The sequence below is a fragment of the Pongo abelii genome, chromosome 4 (genome assembly GCF_028885655.2).
Source record: "Pongo abelii isolate AG06213 chromosome 4, NHGRI_mPonAbe1-v2.0_pri, whole genome shotgun sequence".
Taxonomy (NCBI): Eukaryota; Metazoa; Chordata; class Mammalia; order Primates; family Hominidae; genus Pongo; species Pongo abelii.
The window spans coordinates 79097152-79118405 of record NC_071989.2 but is presented as its reverse complement, the minus strand read 5'-3'; the positions used below and the strand labels follow the sequence as shown (position 1 = coordinate 79118405).

General features: G+C 39.6%; 1 protein-coding gene across 1 annotated transcript in view; it reads right to left on the bottom strand.

The window, feature by feature from the left end:
- Positions 1 to 1826: 1826 nt before the first annotated feature.
- The window catches only part of MCCC2 (methylcrotonyl-CoA carboxylase subunit 2), a 66075-nt gene continuing 46647 nt past the window's right edge, over positions 1827 to 21254 (bottom strand). Inside the window, exons 11-17 of the mRNA XM_024247575.3 lie at positions 19458 to 19530; positions 16656 to 16732; positions 14279 to 14345; positions 11306 to 11462; positions 10375 to 10489; positions 7774 to 7859; positions 1827 to 3785 (exon numbers count right to left, since the gene is read on the bottom strand). Coding sequence (XP_024103343.2) covers positions 3668 to 3785; positions 7774 to 7859; positions 10375 to 10489; positions 11306 to 11462; positions 14279 to 14345; positions 16656 to 16732; positions 19458 to 19530 — 693 coding nt within the window. The 3' untranslated portion in view covers positions 1827 to 3667. The remainder of the gene's footprint in view (positions 3786 to 7773; positions 7860 to 10374; positions 10490 to 11305; positions 11463 to 14278; positions 14346 to 16655; positions 16733 to 19457; positions 19531 to 21254) is intronic.

Here is a 21254-nt window from a genome sequence, read left to right as displayed (position 1 = left end):
ACTAACAGCTGGGAAACAAAATCATCCCCGCCCTATGGGAAACTCTCCTCTAGGGTCAATTAAATGACCCCCTAGAATGCTAATGCGCACATATTATGTGACTGGTATCATACTGAAATCTATATTAAAAGTCATGAAGCAGGTATCTGGAGCGAAGGCTTTTAAGAATTCTCAAAAGCTGATATGCAGCCAAAGTATTCAGTCATGATGATGTTACAGGCAGCAAGCACACATCCCAGTTCAAACTGGAATGAGTTGGTCCCAGTTTAGACCTGTTTCCCAGTGTAGTTATTATTAAGACCCCCTTTTTCTCACTCTCAAAAGCCCCAACGTGGATGATAAATTACACAGTCAACTTGATGGAATGTACATTTGCCTAGAAAGGTAAAAGGGGCATAGAAATTTCATTCATCCCTAAGAACAACTTACTCCTCAGGATCCTGATTCCAGATACAAGAGAATTTGAAGCACATGAAATAAAAGCACTATTTATTTATTATTTATTTAGTAGAGACAGGGTCTTGCTATGTTGCCCAGGCTGTCCTCCAACTGCTGGGCTCAAGCAATCCTCCTGCCTCAGCCTCCTAAAGTGCTGGGACTACAGGTGTTAAGCTGGGGTGCCCTGCTGAAACAAACCATTTTTAAGTGTTTAGTGGAAACGCACAAAACTTTTTGTCAAAAATAATTAAAATCTATGTCATCATTAAATATTAATTGTACTTAACTGTAATATTTTAAGAGAAATGTTATGAATGACACTAGGCTATGATAATCTAGTTCATCTTCTTGCCATTTTTCCATATATGAAACTTCAGAACCAATTATTAAAGGATCACTAAGAAAAAAAAAATTGCTAAGACTCTTAGTGGAGATTTGATCTTCCATAAAACCAATCTCAATGCATTTTAGAACTAATGTGGCCTCTCAAAAATAATCTTATTAATGAAATCATTCCAAAACCTGCTTTGATGTATCCCTGTGAAGGAAACATATGGCCTCTCTCCGGAGAGACATGCACATAAGCATGTTGGCAAATGATGAAGTGTCACTCAAACACTCAATAGTGCCTTCTGCTGGTGCAGAAGTGCTTTTTTTTTCTTTTTAACAAATTCGATTTGAAAATACATTTCTTATAAACTGCAAAATAGAAGTAATCTTGTCTTTTTCATTCTTTAACTACCACCAGGGGCAAATTTAGAGACTAACTTGTTGTATATTTCTTCAAATTCCAAGTAGCTCATATTATCCTTGCTGGAATTCATATTTATGATAGTCAAAATGTTTAAAAAGTATTACCTATTTTGGTAAGATAATTATAAATGTTTATTGTTGGATAAAATATACAAAATAGAGCAAGGCGTAGTGGTGCAAGCTTGTAGTCCCAGCTACTTGGGAGGCTGAAGCAGGAGGATTGCTTGAGCCTAGGAGTTCGAGTCCAGCCTGGGCAACATAGCAACACCCTGCCTCTAGAAAAATAAAAAAAAATCCAATTCACTTAAATGTGGTTTTATTGATGGCCAGTTTCTTCCCAGAAAGGCAAAAGCAGTCCTAAAATATCCATGAATCCTTGACTTGTTAATGGTTCCTACCAAAGGAATACTACCTAGTCTTTATATAGAAAATCATTTTGTTTTGACATAGATGCGTATTTTCATTAAAATTTTAATATTACTATTTTAATATACTTAATGTATTTCTTCTGAAAATGTAACCTACCACTGAATTTGATCATCTATCTGTATTCTCCCCACAAAAACTAAATTGACTTCCTGATACACATTGAACATCACACACAAATGTTTAAAATATTAAATATCACACACAAATGTTTGAAATATTTACTTTATTAGGAAAACATTTGATAGTTCTATTCGGTCATATAATCAATCACCTAATTTTAAAACTATGTGGCCAGAGGACATCAATTACAATATGGATTTTTCATTCATTCAACAAATATTTGAGCACCTACAAGTGCCAGGCATTGGAGGTACAGGGTAAATGGGAGAATCCTTGCTCTCACAGAGCTTACATTCTAGCAGGAGGACAATATTAATGTTTATAGTAAAATGATGAGTTTATGACAAAGGAAGTAGTGTTTTACAAGAGCATAGAGTAGGGAAGCTAATCCAGCACAGGGAGGTCACAGAGACATCCCTAAGGAAGTGGAGTTTAAACTGAGAGAAGCAAGTGCTTAAACTGAAGGATGTGTTAGAGAAGAAGGGAGAGTAGAACAATTTGGGCAGAGGGAACCTTATAGACCCTAAGGTGGGAAGGTTCAAAGAACTGAAAGAGAGCTAGAACAGCTGGAGCCGTTCTCCTGTGTAAAGAGGAGTCAAAGAGATAAGATTAAAGATGTGAAGATTAAGATCTTGGTGGCATTCAGGGATTGGCACTTCTACAAGAAATCACTGAAGGGACTAACGTGACATTACTTTTCACTTCAGGATGGCCATTCTAACTCCAGGGAGTAGACTGGACTAGGTAAGACTGCAGGCAGGTAGACCTCTTCTAAGGCCTGTGATAGTGAAAGACAAAAATAAGTGGGGAAATTCAGGGGATAGTGAAAATCAGTAGGACTTAATGAGCAAGCCAGAGGTTCCTCCACAACAACCAGTACAGATGTCCAGTAGACCTACTGGATATCAAGGCCTGCAGCTCAGGGGAGAGCTGGGTTAAGAACTGTCAAGGCAGTAATCATCTGCATTTAGATGGCAAGTGAAGCCATGACAGGGGCTGAAATGGCCCAGCAAGAATAAATCAAACCATGAGAAACACATACATTTAAGAATAAGGAGATGTGGTCAGGTGCGGTGGCTCACGCCTGTAATCCCAGCAATTTGGGAGGCCGAGGTGGGTGGATCACTTGAGGTCAGGAGTTCAAGACCAGCCTGGGCAACATAGTGAAATCCTGTCTCGGCTAAAAATACAGAACTTAGCTGGGTGTGGTGGCGCATGCCTATAGTCCCAACTGCTTGGGAGGCTGAGGCACAAGAATCGCTTGAACCCGGGAGGTGGAAGCTGCAGTGAGCCGAGATCACGCCACTGCACTCCAGCCTGGGCAGCAGAGAAACACCCTGTCTCAAGAAAAAAAAAAAATAAGGAGATGTCATGGGCTCGGGGGAGGGGGAAATGGGGAGCGCTATTGTTTGAATGGTATAGTTTCAATTTGGGACAGAGAACAAATTCTGGAGATGAATGGTGGTGATGGCTGCACAGCAGTGTGAGGGCACTTTATGCCACTGAAGTAACAGATGCCTTTCAAAAATAAGCCCGCTAAAATATCACCAAGCATAACCAGCAAAACAATCATTTCAGTGAAAATACAACTTTATATTAATCATCTCAATAATACAGATTACAGAACTGAGTTTACAGATTACAGAACTTTTCATACTTTGTGGGTCAGAAAGGATATCTGTAAATTACCATCTCCGCTTTATGGGTGGTAAAACTGAGCCACAGAGAAATTTCTCTAAGAAAATTTAAAAGGAATTGACGTTCATTAAATAAATATCCTCATTGATTTTTTTAAGGTGCAAAAGTACAATGCACAGTGTTAAAAAAATTACTGTAATAGCCTCATGTTCGAGAAGTCTAAAATTTTAAGGCTACTACATGTGTTAATTTTTGGTACATGTCCAACAGAAAACATCCTTCATTCCAGTTACATCCTGAAGATACCGAAGTCAGTCTTCTCTATTGGTGCGTTGAGGGCTGCACTAAAACTGAGACCCAAGACCAGTCTGGTGTCCGCTGGATCAATGATCCCATCATCCCACACCCTGACAAAAGAACAAAAAAAGAGTTACGAATTTACCACCAAACTACCATTTATACACTCTCCATGTGCAGAAATGCCAAGGAAGTTTTCCTTCAGGTAATATATGGATCTACTGATTAGCATCCATGTAACATAATCTCACAACAGAAACTATGTTCAAGACAGAGGGGGAAAATGTGGAAAAAAATGATACGACTTTCATCCCAGGCCACCACAGAATGTCATGTCAGGCTTAAGCCTTAAGGAACTACTTTTACAAGAGATCTCAGAGTAACCCCTAATTTGACAATACGTTTACTTATTCGGGAAAAATTTTCCTGTTCCTTTTCTTCCCACACAAATATATAAGCCAAGTTGGTGTATTCTGTCATTAATAGGCAGAACCACATATACCCAGGTAATAACCTCAAACTTTACTGGAAAATGTATATTCCCCAACCCCCATCCAAACTCTTAAGAAACTATGAAAATTATTGAATAGGCTTCAGTACATTTTATTTTATTTATTATTATTATTATTTTTGAGATGGAGTCTCGCTCTGTCACCCAGGCTGGAGTGCAGTGCAGTGGCATGATCTCAGTTCACTGCAACCTCCGCCCTCTGGGTTCAAGCAATTCTCCTGCCTCAGCCTCCCTAGCAGCTGGTATTACAGGAGTGCGCTACCACACCTGGCTAATTTTTGTATATGTAGAAGAGACCGGGTTTCACCATGTTGGCCAGGCCGGTTTCAAACTCCCGACCTCAGGTGATCCGCCCACCTCAGCCTCCCAAAGTGCTGCGATTACAGGCGTGAGCCACCACACCTGGCCGGCTTCAGTACATTTTATTAATAAAATAGATACCTTCAAATGTAGGTCTTTATTTTTTGCTACAATAGGAAAAACAGTAACTTTAAACTGCTTGCAGAAGAAACTTTTAAGTAGAAATTTTAGTTTCCTTTCCACTGACAACCTCAAATGTATAAGGAAAAATGACTGAGAAATATTACTTTTTAAAGGTTATTAGTAGGTGGCAGTTTGCTTTTTTTATATAAACTCCCTTCAGTATCTGAACCTGGCATCAATTATTAAACCATTCTTACATTGACAGACATGAATCAAATCTTTGCTCATAAAACATTCATTCATAATAGGGACCCTAAAGTATCAACACCCAACAAAAAGAAAGCCAGTCTTGTCATCTGCAACCAGGTGAATTGATTACACTCCCTCTGAAGCCTGCAGCACAGCAAGCATGGTGATGAAGAGGCTGCTTAATAATGTTCATTAAAAAGACTGCCCCAGGTAAGAGGCACTAATGAAATGCCTGATAAAAGTCTGATTATAAAAACAACTGAGCAGAAGCAAATTGGCACACTACATATGTAATCTATTAGGATTAAGGAAAACATTGTAGGTTCCAGTAACTGATAATGACAAGCTCTGTCTCTGAAAAGACAGATCTAGCCATGTTCAAACCTAAGCAGGCCAGGGAATTTTACTGTGAAGCTGAGATTTACTAAACCCAAGGAAGGTACTATAAACTGGCTTGGAAATCCTTTCAGCTTTGAAAGAAAGCTGCTGTCTCCATGCCACCAGCTGCTTCAACTGAAGGGTTAAACATCTACAGATCTGGCCAGGTGCGGTGGCTTACGCCTGTAATCCCAGTACTTTGGGAAGCCAAGGCAGGTGGATCACCTGAGGTTGGGAGTTTGAGACCAGCCTGACCAACATGGAGAAACCCCATCTCTATTAAAAATACAAAATTAGCCAGGCGTGGTGGCACATGCCTGTAATCCCAGCTACTCGGGAGGCTGAGGCAGGAGAATCCCTTGAACCCAGGAGGCAGAGGTTGCGGTGAGCCGAGATCATGCCATTGCACTCCAGCCTGGGCAACAAGAAACTCTGTCTCAAAAAAAAAAAAAAAAAATCTACAGATCCACAGAAAACTTTACTTTCTGTTAACATTTATTTCCAAAGATAAGTCTCTCTGGGCCATTTACTCTTCTGCCTTGAATGTAATCCATTAAAAAATAATAATAATGTTAGTATGAAAATAATAAAAGATGCAATCTTTCTCAAGAGATGACTTATCTTAGCCAGGGCTGAAAAACAAGCTAACGACTCACACAAAATACACAATTTTTCAAACTTTAATATTTCAGCTGTCCCTGTGTATTTCAGTCAAAATCTTATGTGGAAAAAAAAAACTATAGAAAAGCTTAACAATATATATTTTATATTTCACCTCAAACCTCTTATACGGCTTTCTATTGCTTCTTTCCATTTACTGGCTACTATATGTCTGTTTACACGATGATAAAATCAGGAACCTGTTTAGCTCTCAAAGACTATAAAATATTTTGTTCTTAATTAAATGAATCAAACCACCACAATAAAATATACCTGTAAATTTGTTTGTAAAAATATATATTTGGCAAAAAACCTTTAAAAATTCCCAAATGCTGGCCAGCCACGATTACAGGTGGCTCACACCTGTAATCCTAGCACTTTGGGAGGCCGAGGCAGGATCACTTGAGCTCAGGCATTCAAGACCAGCCTGGCCAACATGGTGAAACCCCATCTCCACAAAAAATACAAAAAAATTAGCCAGGCGTGGTGGCACATGCCTGTAGTCCCAGCTTTGGAGGCCGATGCAAGAGGATCGCTTGAGTCTGGGAGGCAGAGATTGCAGTGAGCTGAGATTACGTCATTGCACTCCAACCTGGGCAACAGAGTGAGACTCTGTCTTTAAAGAAAACAAAAACAAAAACACATACACATACCCAAATGGTATTATTTATCTCCTCAAACTAATTATGTTCTTGAAAATCAGTATGTTTTGTCTTTGTATCCACCAAGGAACCATTCAAATGATTGTAATGGACTCTAACTTTTGCTTTTTTTTTTTTTTGAGATAGGGCCTTGTTCTGTCACCCAGGCTAGAGCACAGTGGCATGATCTCGGCTCACTGCAGTCTTGACCTCCCAGGTTCAACTGATCTGCTTGCCTCAGCCTCCTGAGCAGCTGGGACTACAGGTGCACACCATCACGCCTGGCTAATTTTTGTATATTTTTTGTAGAGACTGGGTCTCGCCATGTTGCCCCGCTGGTTTCGAACTCCCGGGCTCAAGCAATCCGCTCGCCCTGGCCTCTCAAAGTGCTGGGATTATAAGTGTGAGCCACTGTGCCTGGCCTGATTTTCTTTTCTCTCCCCTCTCCTCTCCAGTTTGCCTTCGCCAGCATAAATTACAACATAAGCTAATTTTACAAGATGCAGAAAGAGTTACTTTCTTTTTTCCATCTGCCCAAGGGATGAAAGGAAGACATGAAGCTTAGATTAGTCTTCAGAATGCAGAACACTAAAGTTGTTGAAGAAAGATCTGAAAGCAGGCACCAGCAGGTCTTCAGCTGGGACAGGCGTGATAATTTATTACCTCATTAAGTGGTGTAAGAAACAAACAGAGCCAACAGCGGCAATGGTCTGTGAGGTAATTATTTGGCGCTGACACACAGACCCTGGCGGTGACTAATCACCTTTCAAACGTACAAGCATACTTGTCAACAAATGCCAGTAAGTGTTCAACCAATCTCATGCTTAAAATGGGGTAAAAACAAAATGATCAAGGAGAGGAGTTTTTAAGCAAAAATTAGAACTACTGAAGTAACACAGCCAAGCTTATAACTTATTCTCGGCTCCTAGCATGGCCCACCTCGGGCTGCAGGACCCCTCCAGGCCCCAGACACCTCAACTAGGGGCAAGACAAGGGAAGCAGGAATCAGACCAGTGGTGGTGAGTCCACAGCGCAGGGATGCTGGGAGGAGGGGTGGCATTTCAGCAGTAGCCATTCACATTGTAAAGAAACAACAGTACAAAATTAAGTGTGTCCAAATGTTATTTTCTAGTTCCTATGAATGCTGGACCATCTCGACTACATAGAGCTCTGTAAAGCTGTTCCCCTGACTGCCATCTGCACCCATCAGAGAGTTAGTGATGTTCTGGCCCCCACCTTGCACTGGAATAGTAAGGGTTTCCTTCCTCTTCAAACTTCTTAATGATGGGCTCTTTTAAAGCCGCTTCATCAGCACTGGAGAACTAAAGGAAAAGAGGCCATGAGTAAGTCAGCTTCAGTGAACAACTGGCCCTGTTTAGATCATCGCAATTCAAAAGAAACAACAGATTTCATGAATAATAATGTTACATCTAACATGTGCATGGTGATGTATAAATTACAAGTGATCATTAACATACATGCTCTCACCTAAGACATGAGTATCAAGTTAGTGCCCCATCCCATCTCTCCTAACAGAGACAATATCCTGAGGCTATTTCACGTAAGGTGAAAACCCAGGGTACTGTGTATCACAGCAAGGTACAATAATAGATGTGAATTATACAACCCAACAAAAGGGCTGCATTACACTTAGCAACCTCCAGTTAAGAACGTGGAAAAGTATGAGATTCTCATTTAAAATAGCCAAAATTTAAAACTTAAGCTTAAATGTTTAAGCTTAAAGGGGTAAAATACCAACCAAATCTTGAATAACCCTTTCAGTCAAGTTCCCAGAGAACTGAGAGATATTTTCCCCTAATTAAGAATTTCACAGCCTTCCCATCAGTATTACAAGGATCAAGTGATAATTAATTCAGATGTAAAAATCTTCAGAACTTAATTTGAAACCCTGAAAAATACTTTCAACTCAAAAAGCAACTCGACACCAGAAACAAAGACTTATTTCAAATGAACTCTACCTTCTTTTATGTAAATATGCTAATACCTTAATATCACTTTCTAGGTCATGAATTCTGAGGGAGAACCATTAACACACTGTGCTTTCTTTTCCTATATAAAAATGAATGAATTCAAGTATCTGTATATTGAAGTAATCAAAGAACAACTACTTAATAAGAGATCACCATGCTAGGCTTCATAGAGTTTCAGACATGTCTTTGAAGTATCAGGTAGAATTTCATATCCCACCTCCCCCAACCACACCCCCACACCCCAACCACTCGCACAAAAGCAAAGCTATCTGTTTCCTTTGATACTAGTAGGTACTAAGTGAATCTGAAACCTCAATGTAAGTCTCCAGAGTTCCGAGTGCTTGGAAAAGACAACTAGGGATGTGAGGCATGGGTGGATGCATTCAGGGAGGCAGTACCTCACTCCACAATCTAGGTGGAAGACCTGATGATTCCTGCACAGAGCAGACAGGGCTCCCTCCATTCCATCCCTTCCCATAATGAGACAACAGTGCACCTAAGCAACTTCAGGAACACACATCCATCATCTTCATACTTGGTGCTTACGCAGGAGTTAAAAGTTGTAACTAATAAAAATTAATGCAAAATTTCAAAACAATCTCCAACAGAGACACAAAGAAAAGAATTCATTTTAAAAGCAGCCGCTTGCTGATCTGCCTTTCATCAAGTTTCCACTGCCCTTTCCATTTTTCTTCATTTATACACAGGATAATGTTATTCAATTCTCAATAGATGACGGAGCCCTCCCACTCAGGGTATCCTTAACAACAATCTAAAAGTAAAATAGAAAGAACAAAATTCTGCTGCTTTTGGTCATAAAATCAAAGTAGTACATCAGACTTATTTAAATCTCACTAAGTACAAATGACTAAGAATCAAACATCTTTATGCCTCAGATACTTACTGTCAGTTTCTAAAGTGTTTTCTTGGCTGGGCACGCTGGCACACACCTGTAATCCCAGCACTTTGGGAGGTGGGCAGATCACTTGAGGTCAGGAGTTTGAGAGCAGCCTGGCCAACATAGTGAAACCCTGTCTCTACTAAAAATACAAAAATTAGGCCGGGCGCGGTGGCTCAAGCCTGTAATCCCAGCACTTTGGGAGGCCGAGGCGGGTGGATCACAAGGGCAGGAGATCGAGACCATCCTGGCTAACACAGTGAAACCCCGTCTCTACTAAAAATACAAAAAAATTAGCCAGGCGTGGTAATGGGCACCTGTAGTCCCAGCTACTTGGGAGGCTGAGGCAGAAGAATGGCGTGAACCTGGGAGGCGGAGCTTGCAGTGAGCCGAGATCATGCCACTGCACACCAGCCTGGGCGACAAAGCGAGACTCTGTCTCAAAATAAATAAATAAATAAATAAATAAATAAATAAATAAATAAATAAAAATATAAAAATCAGCCTGGCGTGGTGGCACACACCTGTAATCCCAGCTTCTCAGGAAGCTGAGGCATGAGAATTGCTTGAACCGAGGAGGTGGAGGCTGCAGTGAACCGAGATTGCGGCACTCCACTGCAGCCTGGGTGACACAGTGAGACTCTGTCTCAAAAATTTAAAAAATAAATAAAAATATAATAAAAAAGTATTTTCTTGGAAATTCTGAAACAATTTTAAATGGCCACAAAGAAAGTACCCCAAATGAAATGGCTTTAAAAAGATAAAGGACAGAAATCATGTGATTTGCTGGAACAACTTCCAGGGAGGCACAGTCTAAATATGGCCAGGCAGCGTGCGCCAGGTCCCCAGCCATGAACACCAAGGGCTTCCAGGCACGCTGCTCCTTGGCTCCAGGGTGTTTATGGTGAGAGGCAAAACCAGAGAGAAACAAGAGAAAACGACACCGACCTGCTTTCCTTCCCGGGCTCTTTGGTCCTTTGCTATCGTGGCCAACACATTGGCTGCCTGCTCTCCTCCCATCACTGAGATACGAGCATTTGGCCAAATGTAGAGAAATCTTGGGCTGGGGGAAAAAAAGAAAGAATAAACAAATTAAGTCAATATACAACATAGACTTTCAGAGGCCCATGTTTGCCTTTTAAATTAGTGGTTCCTGATTCTGGCTGCACATTACAATCATCTGTGGAGCTTTCACAAATATACAAATGCCTGGAACACACCCCAGACTAGACTCCAGAGGAGGGGCCTGAGCACGGATGGGACTTCTAAGTTCTCCATATAATTCTGGGTATAAAAGTGTTCATAATATCCTCTCATGATCTATAGTCACGTCCTTTTTTCCATTCCTGATAGTGGTTATATGTGCTGTCTCTCTTTATTTTTTAGTTTAAGCATAGGATTATCAAGTTTGTTAAACTTTCAAACCAACCAACTTTGGGCTATACTGATTCTTCTATCTGATGTCTGCTCTTCATTATGTCCTTTCTATTTGTCACGGGTTTAACGTGCTGTTCTTTGAACTTCCCACAGATGAAGGCTTAGCTCACTGACTTGCAGTCTTGCTTCTTTTCCCATATATGCCTTTAAGGCTACATACCTTTCTCAGAGCCAGACTTTAGCTGCACTGCACAAATCTTAATGTGTGGCATTTTCGTTATCAGCCATTTCAAGTATTTCTTGACTCCCATTGTAGATTTCTTCCAAATAACACCTTTGGCATTAAATTTCATTTCACCCCTCCAGATGATACAAATTACGGTATAATTGATTGAGATCTGGGAATGGCATTCTATATTTCAAATAAACCTGAAATAAACTGACCATGTATTTTATATTTGAAGCACATTTCTTTGTTTCAGAGAAAATCATGATACCCTACCTATACGCTCTGCCACACATCCCATAGTTTCCGGCTCCGTAAGAGCCCCCAATGATGAGGGTTATCTTAGGCACTTGGGCACAGGCCACAGCGGCCACCATCTTGGCGCCATCCTTGGCAATTCCTTCAGCTTCATACTCTCTACCAACCATAAATCCTGAGAGAAAGATCAGAAAGAGAGCCTCTGGGTGATGAGATTAATATGCGGAACGCAATTCCACCAAAAGGACATCTTGTTTTACTAAACTCATTTTACTAAATGCCTCTCGCCTTAAGAAAATGTTTATACGTGAAACATACTGTTAAAAAGTTTGCTTTAAAAGGACAAAATAAAATTTTCTCTAATCACTTTCTAAATTTTATTAAAGCAGTTCATCTGGATGCACACAGAAACCTTCAAACAATATGAGGATGCAATCTATCTTCAAGAGATGATCTCGGCTGGGTGCAGTGACTCACCCCCATAATACCAACAATTTGGGAAGCCTAAGCGGGAGGATCACTTAAGACGAGGCGTTTGAGACCAGCCTGGGCAACAAAGCGAGACCCTACCTCTATTTAAAAATAAATAAATAAAAATTTTAAAAAAGAGATGATGTCAAAGAAGCAGCTTGATGCTGAAAAGAATGTGACATGGCTAGTTAAGGACAAAGTGCTGTGATGAGCCCAACTATGAGGGCTTCAGCCTTCACTGACCTGGTTTTAAAACAGACTGTTCTTTCTAAAGTGATGCTTTGAAACTTTGATGACATGAAGATGAATGTTTCATAGAGATGCTAACAGTCCCTACCAGTAACTCAATAGCAAGGTTAAAAAAACACTATTTTTCCATTTCAATACAGGATCCTTCTATTTCTTCAAGCCCCTAGCTCTGTGGAGGCTGCTCTGCAACTTCACTGCCTTCCAGAACTTGGGTTCCTCTTTCTCTGCCTTATAACACTGAGTCGGGCTTCGCTTGTCTCCTTACCCCGCCAGTCTCCAGCAAAGGCATTTCTTCCATCTGTGGACCTGCAGACTCACCTGCCTCATTGACTGCCACTATCCCTGGTTTGCCAAACTCCAGTATCTGGTCATCCAATTCAACCCAACCAGTTCCTCCAGAGCACGTGTGCCTTCTGCAGTCACCAAAGGAATGGCAGCACAGCCCTTTACTTGGCACCATCTGCTTCCTGCAGCTATCCTACTCAGCCGGACCCTCAGAAAAGCTCAGAAACTCCTCAATCTCCCCAGCCTTGACTCCACTGTAACATTCCCACCATACCTACTTCAAATATCAGCTGTCTTCAAGTTCTCACCCCACCCAACCCGACCCACCACCCCTCTATTCTCTGGAGGGGATCCTGCCTTCAAAAAGAAGAGTGAGGCATCTCACCTCGCTTTCTCAAATCCTTCTCCTTCCCATCTTAAGAAAACTGCATAATCATGCTCCCCATCTTCCTTTACTCTTGAAGAAAAAGGAAAAAATCAGAGGTACTCGAAGACTGTCACTGAACCTTCTTCTCTTCTCTCAGGGGTGTTCTTATCTATTCCCACAGCTTTAAAATTACCTCCATATTCTGATGATGTCTACATTTGCATCTCTACCTAAAACACCTCTCCTGTGCTGAGACTTATTCACCTGCCTACTATATGCCTCCAGGTGAATATCACACAGGAACCTCAAATGCAATGCTGAAAAACTGAACTCAACCCAACAGGGCCAAAACAAAACAAAAATGTAGATATCTTCAAACCACAGAGTTTTAACTGCCTGGTGGTTAACAATCCAGGAATCATTATTAAAAACAAGAACTCTGGTATAGTTAGGCTTCAGAATCCTTTCTATCTGCCCTTTTACATAAGTTGCCACGCAGGACCCTCTTAGGCTGCCATTTGGATATCACTTCTCTCAACACTCATCTAACCAAATATCATGAACCTAAGTAGCTCACAGGATGAAGATGCTTTAGCACCAGTACTATTTCAAGCCCTGTTGACAGCCAAGAGCCTGACTCTTCCTTCTCATAGAAGCTTGCATGATCCCAACAACTACTAAGAGCCTCTCCTTCCTTTGAAGCTGAGGTAGCCTGGGATGGGGGAGGCTGTTTTCTGCTAACCAGCATATCTGAGTGCCCTGTATATCTCAGACACTCTGCAACATATAATGAAGGATACCAGAGAATCAGAGAATTCACTCTTAAACTGTAACAGACCTTAAAAATCAATTTATCCACCATGTTAAGGTCGTCTCTGGAGTAAAGTCCAGAGAGGTGACATATCTCACTTTGATCATACCATTCTTTGGGGCCAAAACTCAAATCCCCAGACTTTGGTTCAGGGTATACACATACATTTTAAAATGATGTTACTTCAAGTAGAATTAACTGTACAATAAAAGGGAAGACCGTAGCACGTGCCTGAAATCTTGAGGAGGAAAAGGGTCCTAGGAAAAGCATGATGCTCTCTGCAGTGATCAGATCATGCTCCTGCTGCTTTCTGGGTGTGTGGCTGTGCACACACAGGAGTAAAGGGTGGCCATGTAAATGCTGATCATGTACATAACTCAGAAATAGCTTCGCTTAGAAAATATGGATAATCAGCCAGGTGTGGTGGCTCGTGGCTCATGTCTGTAATCCCAGCACTTTGGGAGAACAAGGCAGGCAGACTGCTTGAGCTCAGGAGTTTGAGACCAGTCTGGGCAACATGGTCTGGGTGAAACTACATCTCTACAAAAATACAAAAATTAACCAGGCATGGTGGCACATGCCTGTAGGCCCAGTTACTTGGGGGAAAGAAAATATGGATAATCTCCTCAGAATATTTAACATGCATGAAGAAAAGTGCTAACTCTTAAAGGGCCTCCAGAAAGAGAATGTCCAGTAGAACTTCCTGCTCTGATGAAGTGGTCTACATGTGTGCTGTCCAATACATGAGCCACACTGATGGTACAGCTCTGGAATCAGTACAACCAAACTGATTAAGCTATTTTCTTACCAGTAATGTTTTGAAGGAACAGCAGAGGAATATTTCTTTGGCAGCATAACTGGACAAAGTGAGCACCCTATAAGCAAATAACATAAAAATCTTTTTAAAAGGGAATTAACTCTATTATCATCATGCATTCTACAAACACCACAACTTCAGCCAAAGACAAGAAAGAATACTCCCCTTTAAAATTTTTTCTCTTCTTATTAATTTTTTTTTTTAAAGAAACATGGTCTTACTCTGTTGCCCAGGCTGGAATACAGTGGCATAATTATAGCTCACTGCATCCTCAAACTCTGGGCTTAAGCAATCCTCCTGTCTCAGCCTCCCGAGCAGCTGGAACTACAGGTGTGTGCTACCACTCCTGGCTAAGAATATCCTTTGTTTGGCTAGTCTTACCTTATAGAAAGAGTAACAATAATAGTACAGTGCTACTCCATTATCAATAGGATATGTAGCTGTAGGTTTGTACTACACTGGTTTTGCACAATCACCTGTATAATCACTGGCACATGGCTCTAAGACTATTGTTGCGTCAAGGATGAAGTCAATCACTAACATTGTAAACAGCAAGTGAAACTTAAGTAACAGAAAAGAAAGAACTGATGCCAGTGAGAATTGCTGAACTCTGCTATATGACAATTCTCTAGCTCTCCACTTTAGAAAAGCCAGAATATAAACCCTCCTGGGATATGAAGATGACATTTCCATTTTGACGATCATCTGAAATTCTTTAATGCATCAAGATTATAGTAAATATATCATCCTTACCAACATTCCCCAGATAAATGGGATTTTAGATTAGATGAGTGATAGAAATCTTCTAACCTTGAGTTTAGGAAATTATTTAATGATATAAAAATACAACTATTTCTTCCCTAAAGATTGTATGAGTTAGGAAACTCTTATAAACCATTTCCTTTATGTTTTAATCTATCTGAATTTCTCTTTACCTCTGCTGGAAATGCCTTGTCAGGCACAAAATTGCAAAGTAATTGCTCGACTTCAATATGACTACGTTTACAAGAATAAGAAAATCACATAGACCTTTGGGGCTTATTTCAACAAATGAAACATCAGGCTGAGGCCAAACATAACTCCTCTGGGGTTTATTTGTGCCAAGCTGACAAATAAAGCCAGGCAGAGTTTGTTTGGACTCAGTCTGACATTTCCTCTATTGAAATAAGTATATTATATATTCATTAAAAGTCATTATTTCAGGAATATCTAATATTTTGAGAAATACTGTCTATATACTATTAAATGAAAACACGCAAAACCTCTCTCTATATAGCACATCAATTTTTTTAAAAAAGGAAACTATTAAGAAAAAATAATAAAATGTTACTAAAAGCTATTTCTGGTATAATTATAAGTGATTTTTTATTTTTGTTACTTTTAATTTCTTGTTCTCATTTTATAATCGAGTTGAAGGAGTAATAATAAATAGCAGAATACAGAAACCAATTTTATTGATAGAAAATTTCACCAAAGACAAATTCTTCCTCAATTAGGGTATGAAAGAGCTTAACTGCCTATTACCTGCATCAGTAAAGAGACCTTTTACCCTGTTATTTCAAGAGAAAAAGCAATACTAAACATATTTTTTCTTAACGAAACATTTTATTTCCTGAAGCAGTTTGGTGAATTAAAATTTTTTTAAAAGACATTTTTATCAAATAAGTATATGAATTACATTTATCCAAGTTTAGGTAAATCTGAGACAATATATGAAATCAAATAATAACTAAGCCAAAAGATATTCAAGAACTCCCTCTTTTTTCTGATGTCTTGGAGGATTGAATTAAATAATAATAATAATAACTAAAAAGAACTTCCTTTTTTAAAGCCACGGGTCTGGTAACAAAGACCCACTATTCTCATTTCCAAAAAGCAAAAATACAATAAAGTTAAAGTGATAATGGGATAGAAGAGAATAAACAGACCATGTCTCAGAACCACCTGAACCACCTGAATCTTTGAACCATGAGACCTCTGAGTCCCTCCAGGACATGAAGCACTTTCAGGACAAGTATTCTCTATCATCTGAGAATATGTACATGTTCTATAGCAATTATAACTCAAGTATCTTAGGAGAATTTTCCTAAAATGAGTACATTTTTAATAGTGCTCCAGATGGTTCATCACAGCATGTTAATGTAAACCACCATAAAAACTGTTTCAAATACTAATGTACATGCACATATATACACATGCATGCACACACACACACACACACATGCCCGTGCACACAGTGTTCTGGTTGCTGAGGCATCTAGTTAAGCATTTTTATACTTTTATACAATAAATTTTAACTCATTATTTGACCTTCAACGTTATGTTAAATTAAAACAGAAGATCTTGAAATATTTTTAACAGTACTTGCCTTTTTTGCAGATTCAGAAAAGAGAACTCCGTTGTTTCCAACGATACCTACTGGGTACCCAAATATTCGAGCAAATCCTCAAAAGAAAATTCAAAGAAGATTTATGTTTTGTGCTTTTCCAAGGGCTTCTAATTCACAAGAAAGAGGCATATTTACACATTCTTTAATATCAGATCCAAGTTTAAAATGCAAAGAGATTTTGTCTATGGTATAAAACAGCTCATGTCACAATCTTCTTGTTCCTGAGGTCCTAGACTCTGGGTTCTTTTGCTTCTAGAAAGGGTCATGATACATGTAGAGTTATCCATTTGTCTTGATTGATTTGGTTAAATAATTGGCTTAGTGTATTATCCATTTATTCATTTAATATATCTGAGTGTCTAGTATGTACCAGACACTAGGGATACTATAAAAATATCATTTTTAATATCAAAATAATTATTGAAGAAAAATGAACAGATAAGAGACAGTATCAACACACTGATAAGCCAGAAAACTGAATTTTTTTTTGAGACAAGGTCTCACTCTGTTGCCTAGGCTAGAACACAGTAGCACAGTCATGGCTCACTGCAGCCTCAAATTCTCAGGCTTCAAGTGATCCTTCCTCTTACCTCAGCCTCCTGAGTAGCTGAGACTACGGACACTCACCCCCACACCCAGCTAGTTTTTGTATTTTTTGTAGAGATGGGGTTTTTCTATGTTGCCAGGCTGGTCTCGAACTCCTAGGCTCAAGTGATCCTCCCACCTTGGCCTCCCAAAGTACTGGGATTATAGGCATGAGCTACCACGCCCAGCCTGAATCTTTAAAGATTTGTTGTTTTTTTTTCCTTCTTTACTCTGGCTTTGTCTGAATTTATGACTTTTTAAAAATCATCATGTCAGGGTCTTTTTCTGTCGCCCAGGCTGGAATGCAATGGTGAGATCACGGCTCACTGCAGCCTCAACCTCCCAGGCTCAAGTGATCCTCCCACCTTGGCCTCCCAAGCAGCTGGGACTATAGGCCCCAGTAGTCACTACACCTGGCTAACTTACCATGTTTATTTAACGTGATACAATGAAACCCTGATTTGATGGCCACCTACATGTCTTTCAGTCCTAAAATCCCAGCCAAAAACTTATGCAGTACATCCTAAATGGCACTGCCACTTACAGAAGCAACTCAGAAAGGGGTAAACTTCCAAAAAGTCCAGCAATCCATTCTTAGTCCTGCTTCACTGCACAAAGACATGGGAATTTAACACATCACTCACTGGAAAGATGCTACCCCTGCAAATGTGCAACCCTGTTAACTACTTAGATTCAACCCACACTAGGCCCTGCTTAGGGATCTCCAGGAACAGACAGGATGCACTGAGTAGGGAACATGTCCCCACACTACTAGGGACACCCATAGAGGGAGGGTCTTCACCAACTGCCTGATCCAAACCTGAGTTACAAACGGGAAAGCACAGTGTCCAAGAAACGACTAGAGGCTACACATGGTAAGTGCTGAGGCAGGAGGAAACCCTGAGGAACTTCCAGAGACATTTGAGACCCAGAAAAATCTGTCCTCCCCTCTCACCTCCTCACCCTTTATGCCTCCCACCTTCTCATTCCTCCCAGTCTTCTTATCCGCCACCCCCACCCCCACCCCCCACCACCAGCCTCTCATTCCCTTCTTCTCCTTCTCACTCCCCTTCTCTGTCCCTAAATGTATTTGAACTCCAGTACAGTCAAGAGATTGAAGAAACCAGGTTGCGTATTCTAGGGTACAAGAGTGCCACAGGGCTTTTAGCAAGTAGGAGGCAAATCCATAAAAGCAGATGACAAAGACAGCCCATCCATCTTTAGAGAAAGCAGAAACGGCTTTGACTTGTTTTAAACTGCTACACAATGACTGTTACATTCTGAACAATTTGGTGACAAATCCTGTCTATATATCAAACAAAAAGCTTTTAATCACTTAAACACCTAAGTACAAAAACATAAATTTTGCTCCCAGTGTGAACCCTTCTTTTGTTCACAAATCAAACTAGGACAAAGTACTGTGATTTATCCTTAAGCCTCAATGTATATTTGCAATTTGGATTTCTGTAGCTAGTTTTTTTCCTACTCTGGTATTACCTTTGACTAACTACTATATTTTCAAGTTTTTTATGAACAAGTAAAATTCACAAAATTTGTTCTTCCATTTGTCCCAAATAGATTATTATGGGTCTAGCATCTATCTCAAAAACTTTTCTTCAAAGGCCTATCAACTAAACAGTTTAGATTTAAAAAATTAACCTTTATAAACATCCTTATTTTGTTTTTCCTGACGTGATATACTGAATTCTCAATCTAGTGTCTGCATGAATCAGCTTAAGACCTACACAGAGGCTATGAGACGGTTTAACTCACTATATCCTTCTGGGAAGCTAAACACAATATAAAACTTCCTCGTTGAATCGGACACTAAAGAACAAAGGAAACAGTGCTGAAATTTTCAAAATAATTATTGCTATCCAGAAAAACAAAAAGAACTACAAGTATTTTCTACTAATTTTACTATAAGAACCTTTTTATACAACTAATGTCACAAAGTCACAGATAGGGACCCACACCACAGCATCTAGCTATTAACACTTTAAACTATTTGGATCCATGAAGCCATTAAGCTACAAATTATCTTTATAAAGCAGTTCCTTTTGAAAACTGGCTCACACATTTGTAGGGCTCTCAACAACAAAGCCCATGTCAAGTGTATCAAAGTCTTGAAACAAGAGATTCCTGATTTTCAAAGCAGCAGAAAATGTTCGTATTTTCAATTCTTCACCTTTATACCTGTAACTAATGTGTCTCCATAAAAGGCCTTGAACTCAGTGAATCTGCTTCCATCCACGATTCTAGCAATGACCTAAGAGGAAAAACAACAATGGCCTTGAGAAATTATATTACAACAGAATTTTTGTATTAAAGTTACTTATAGGAAAACAATTCACAGTGAAGTTGTCACTTTCACAAAATTTCACACTACACAGAAAATCTCACTAGAATTTCATTTGACATGCCTGGTTAATGCCCTGAAGTCATTCTGGGTTCTGATTTTATACTTCACTATACAAGCAACAGCACCATGCTGCATGCAAGAAAAGCAGGAAAGGCTCCAAGGGCTGGTTGCTAGACTTAGAGCTTCAAGGACTGTTCGAATGCACCGGCAGAGGTTCAGGGATGCAATCAGAAAGCTGGGTAGAGACAGGGCTCAGAGTCAAAAGACACAGGCTCCAATCTAAGGTATCAGGTATGACTGGTATGCCCTAGAGTAAGTCACTTCACCCCTCTGAGTCTCAGTTCTCACTTCTGGAATGATGGAACAGAAGAGCTGTGAAGATATGATCTACTTGTAAGGAAATAGGAACCTACAAAAATCATGCTGAGAAGAAAAGCCAGCTCTGACTCCCAGCTCTCCCACTGAGAAACTAGAAAATTCTTTAAGCTTCAGTTTCCTCATCTGTTAAAAAAAAAATGTAAAAAGTGCTAACTATTCCTTTCAGCAAGAAATAATAAATTAGAAAAAAAATAAAAGGATAAACAGCACTACCAGTTAACAGGGTAGAAAAAAGACAAATAAAAAAGTAAAAAATAAAAATAAAGTGCTAACTAAAGCATACTGCCAGGCTCTCATTAAAGTGTAGCTATCACTATTATTAAGCACTTAATAAAGACTCATTGATTCTGAATCTGGTATACTTGAAGGAAGGATCATCCACATATGTATAAAGGAGTGGAAATTACTAAATAGTTTATCCCTGGGGCTTATCATTATATATCAGGACTACTGTAAGGAGTTCTAAACATGAAGCGTATTTTCAATTTCAGAAACTATTTTAGATGATACATACTATTTTTCTACATAGTTTGCACTTCCCTTTTTCTGTTTGCCACATCAATCAAAATCTTGTTTTGTATGATGCAAAGGCTGAAAACTGAGTGAACGCTTCCCAACATCTTTCTCGCCATCAAGTAAAAGTTTACTCTGAATTATTTTTTACTTCTTTTCCTAAAAAATCCACTAATATAATGGGAATGTAACAGTTATCTGTTTTGGGTGCTATATACCTGTAAAAATTGTACCTTTAACAAGCAATCAACACGCAACAACTATCATTCTTCCACACAGAGATACGGCTGCTCAAAGGGCACAGCAATCTAGGACCATTTAGTGAAAAACTATGTTGTATTTGCATCACAATTAACACCACCAGGCCACATAAAATACATTCACTTATCTTCACAAAAAATCCATAATGTCGAGAAAGCGAAAACAGCCTTGTTGCTGATATGGAGAAGGTTTGAGTAGTCTGGATAGAAAATCAAGCCAGCCACAACATTCCCTTTAATCCAGAGCAAGGTCTTAACTCTTCAATTCCCTGAAGGCTTGGATAGGTGAAGTCGCAGAAGAAAAATTTGGAGCTAGCAGAGATTGGTTCATGAGGTTTAAAAAAAAAAAGCCATTTGTACCACAAAGGTATAAGGTGAGGCAGCAAGTGCTGATGTATTATAGAAGCTATAGCAAGTTATCCAGATGATCTAGCTAAGATCATTGATGAAGGTGGCTACATTAAACAACAGATTTTCAGT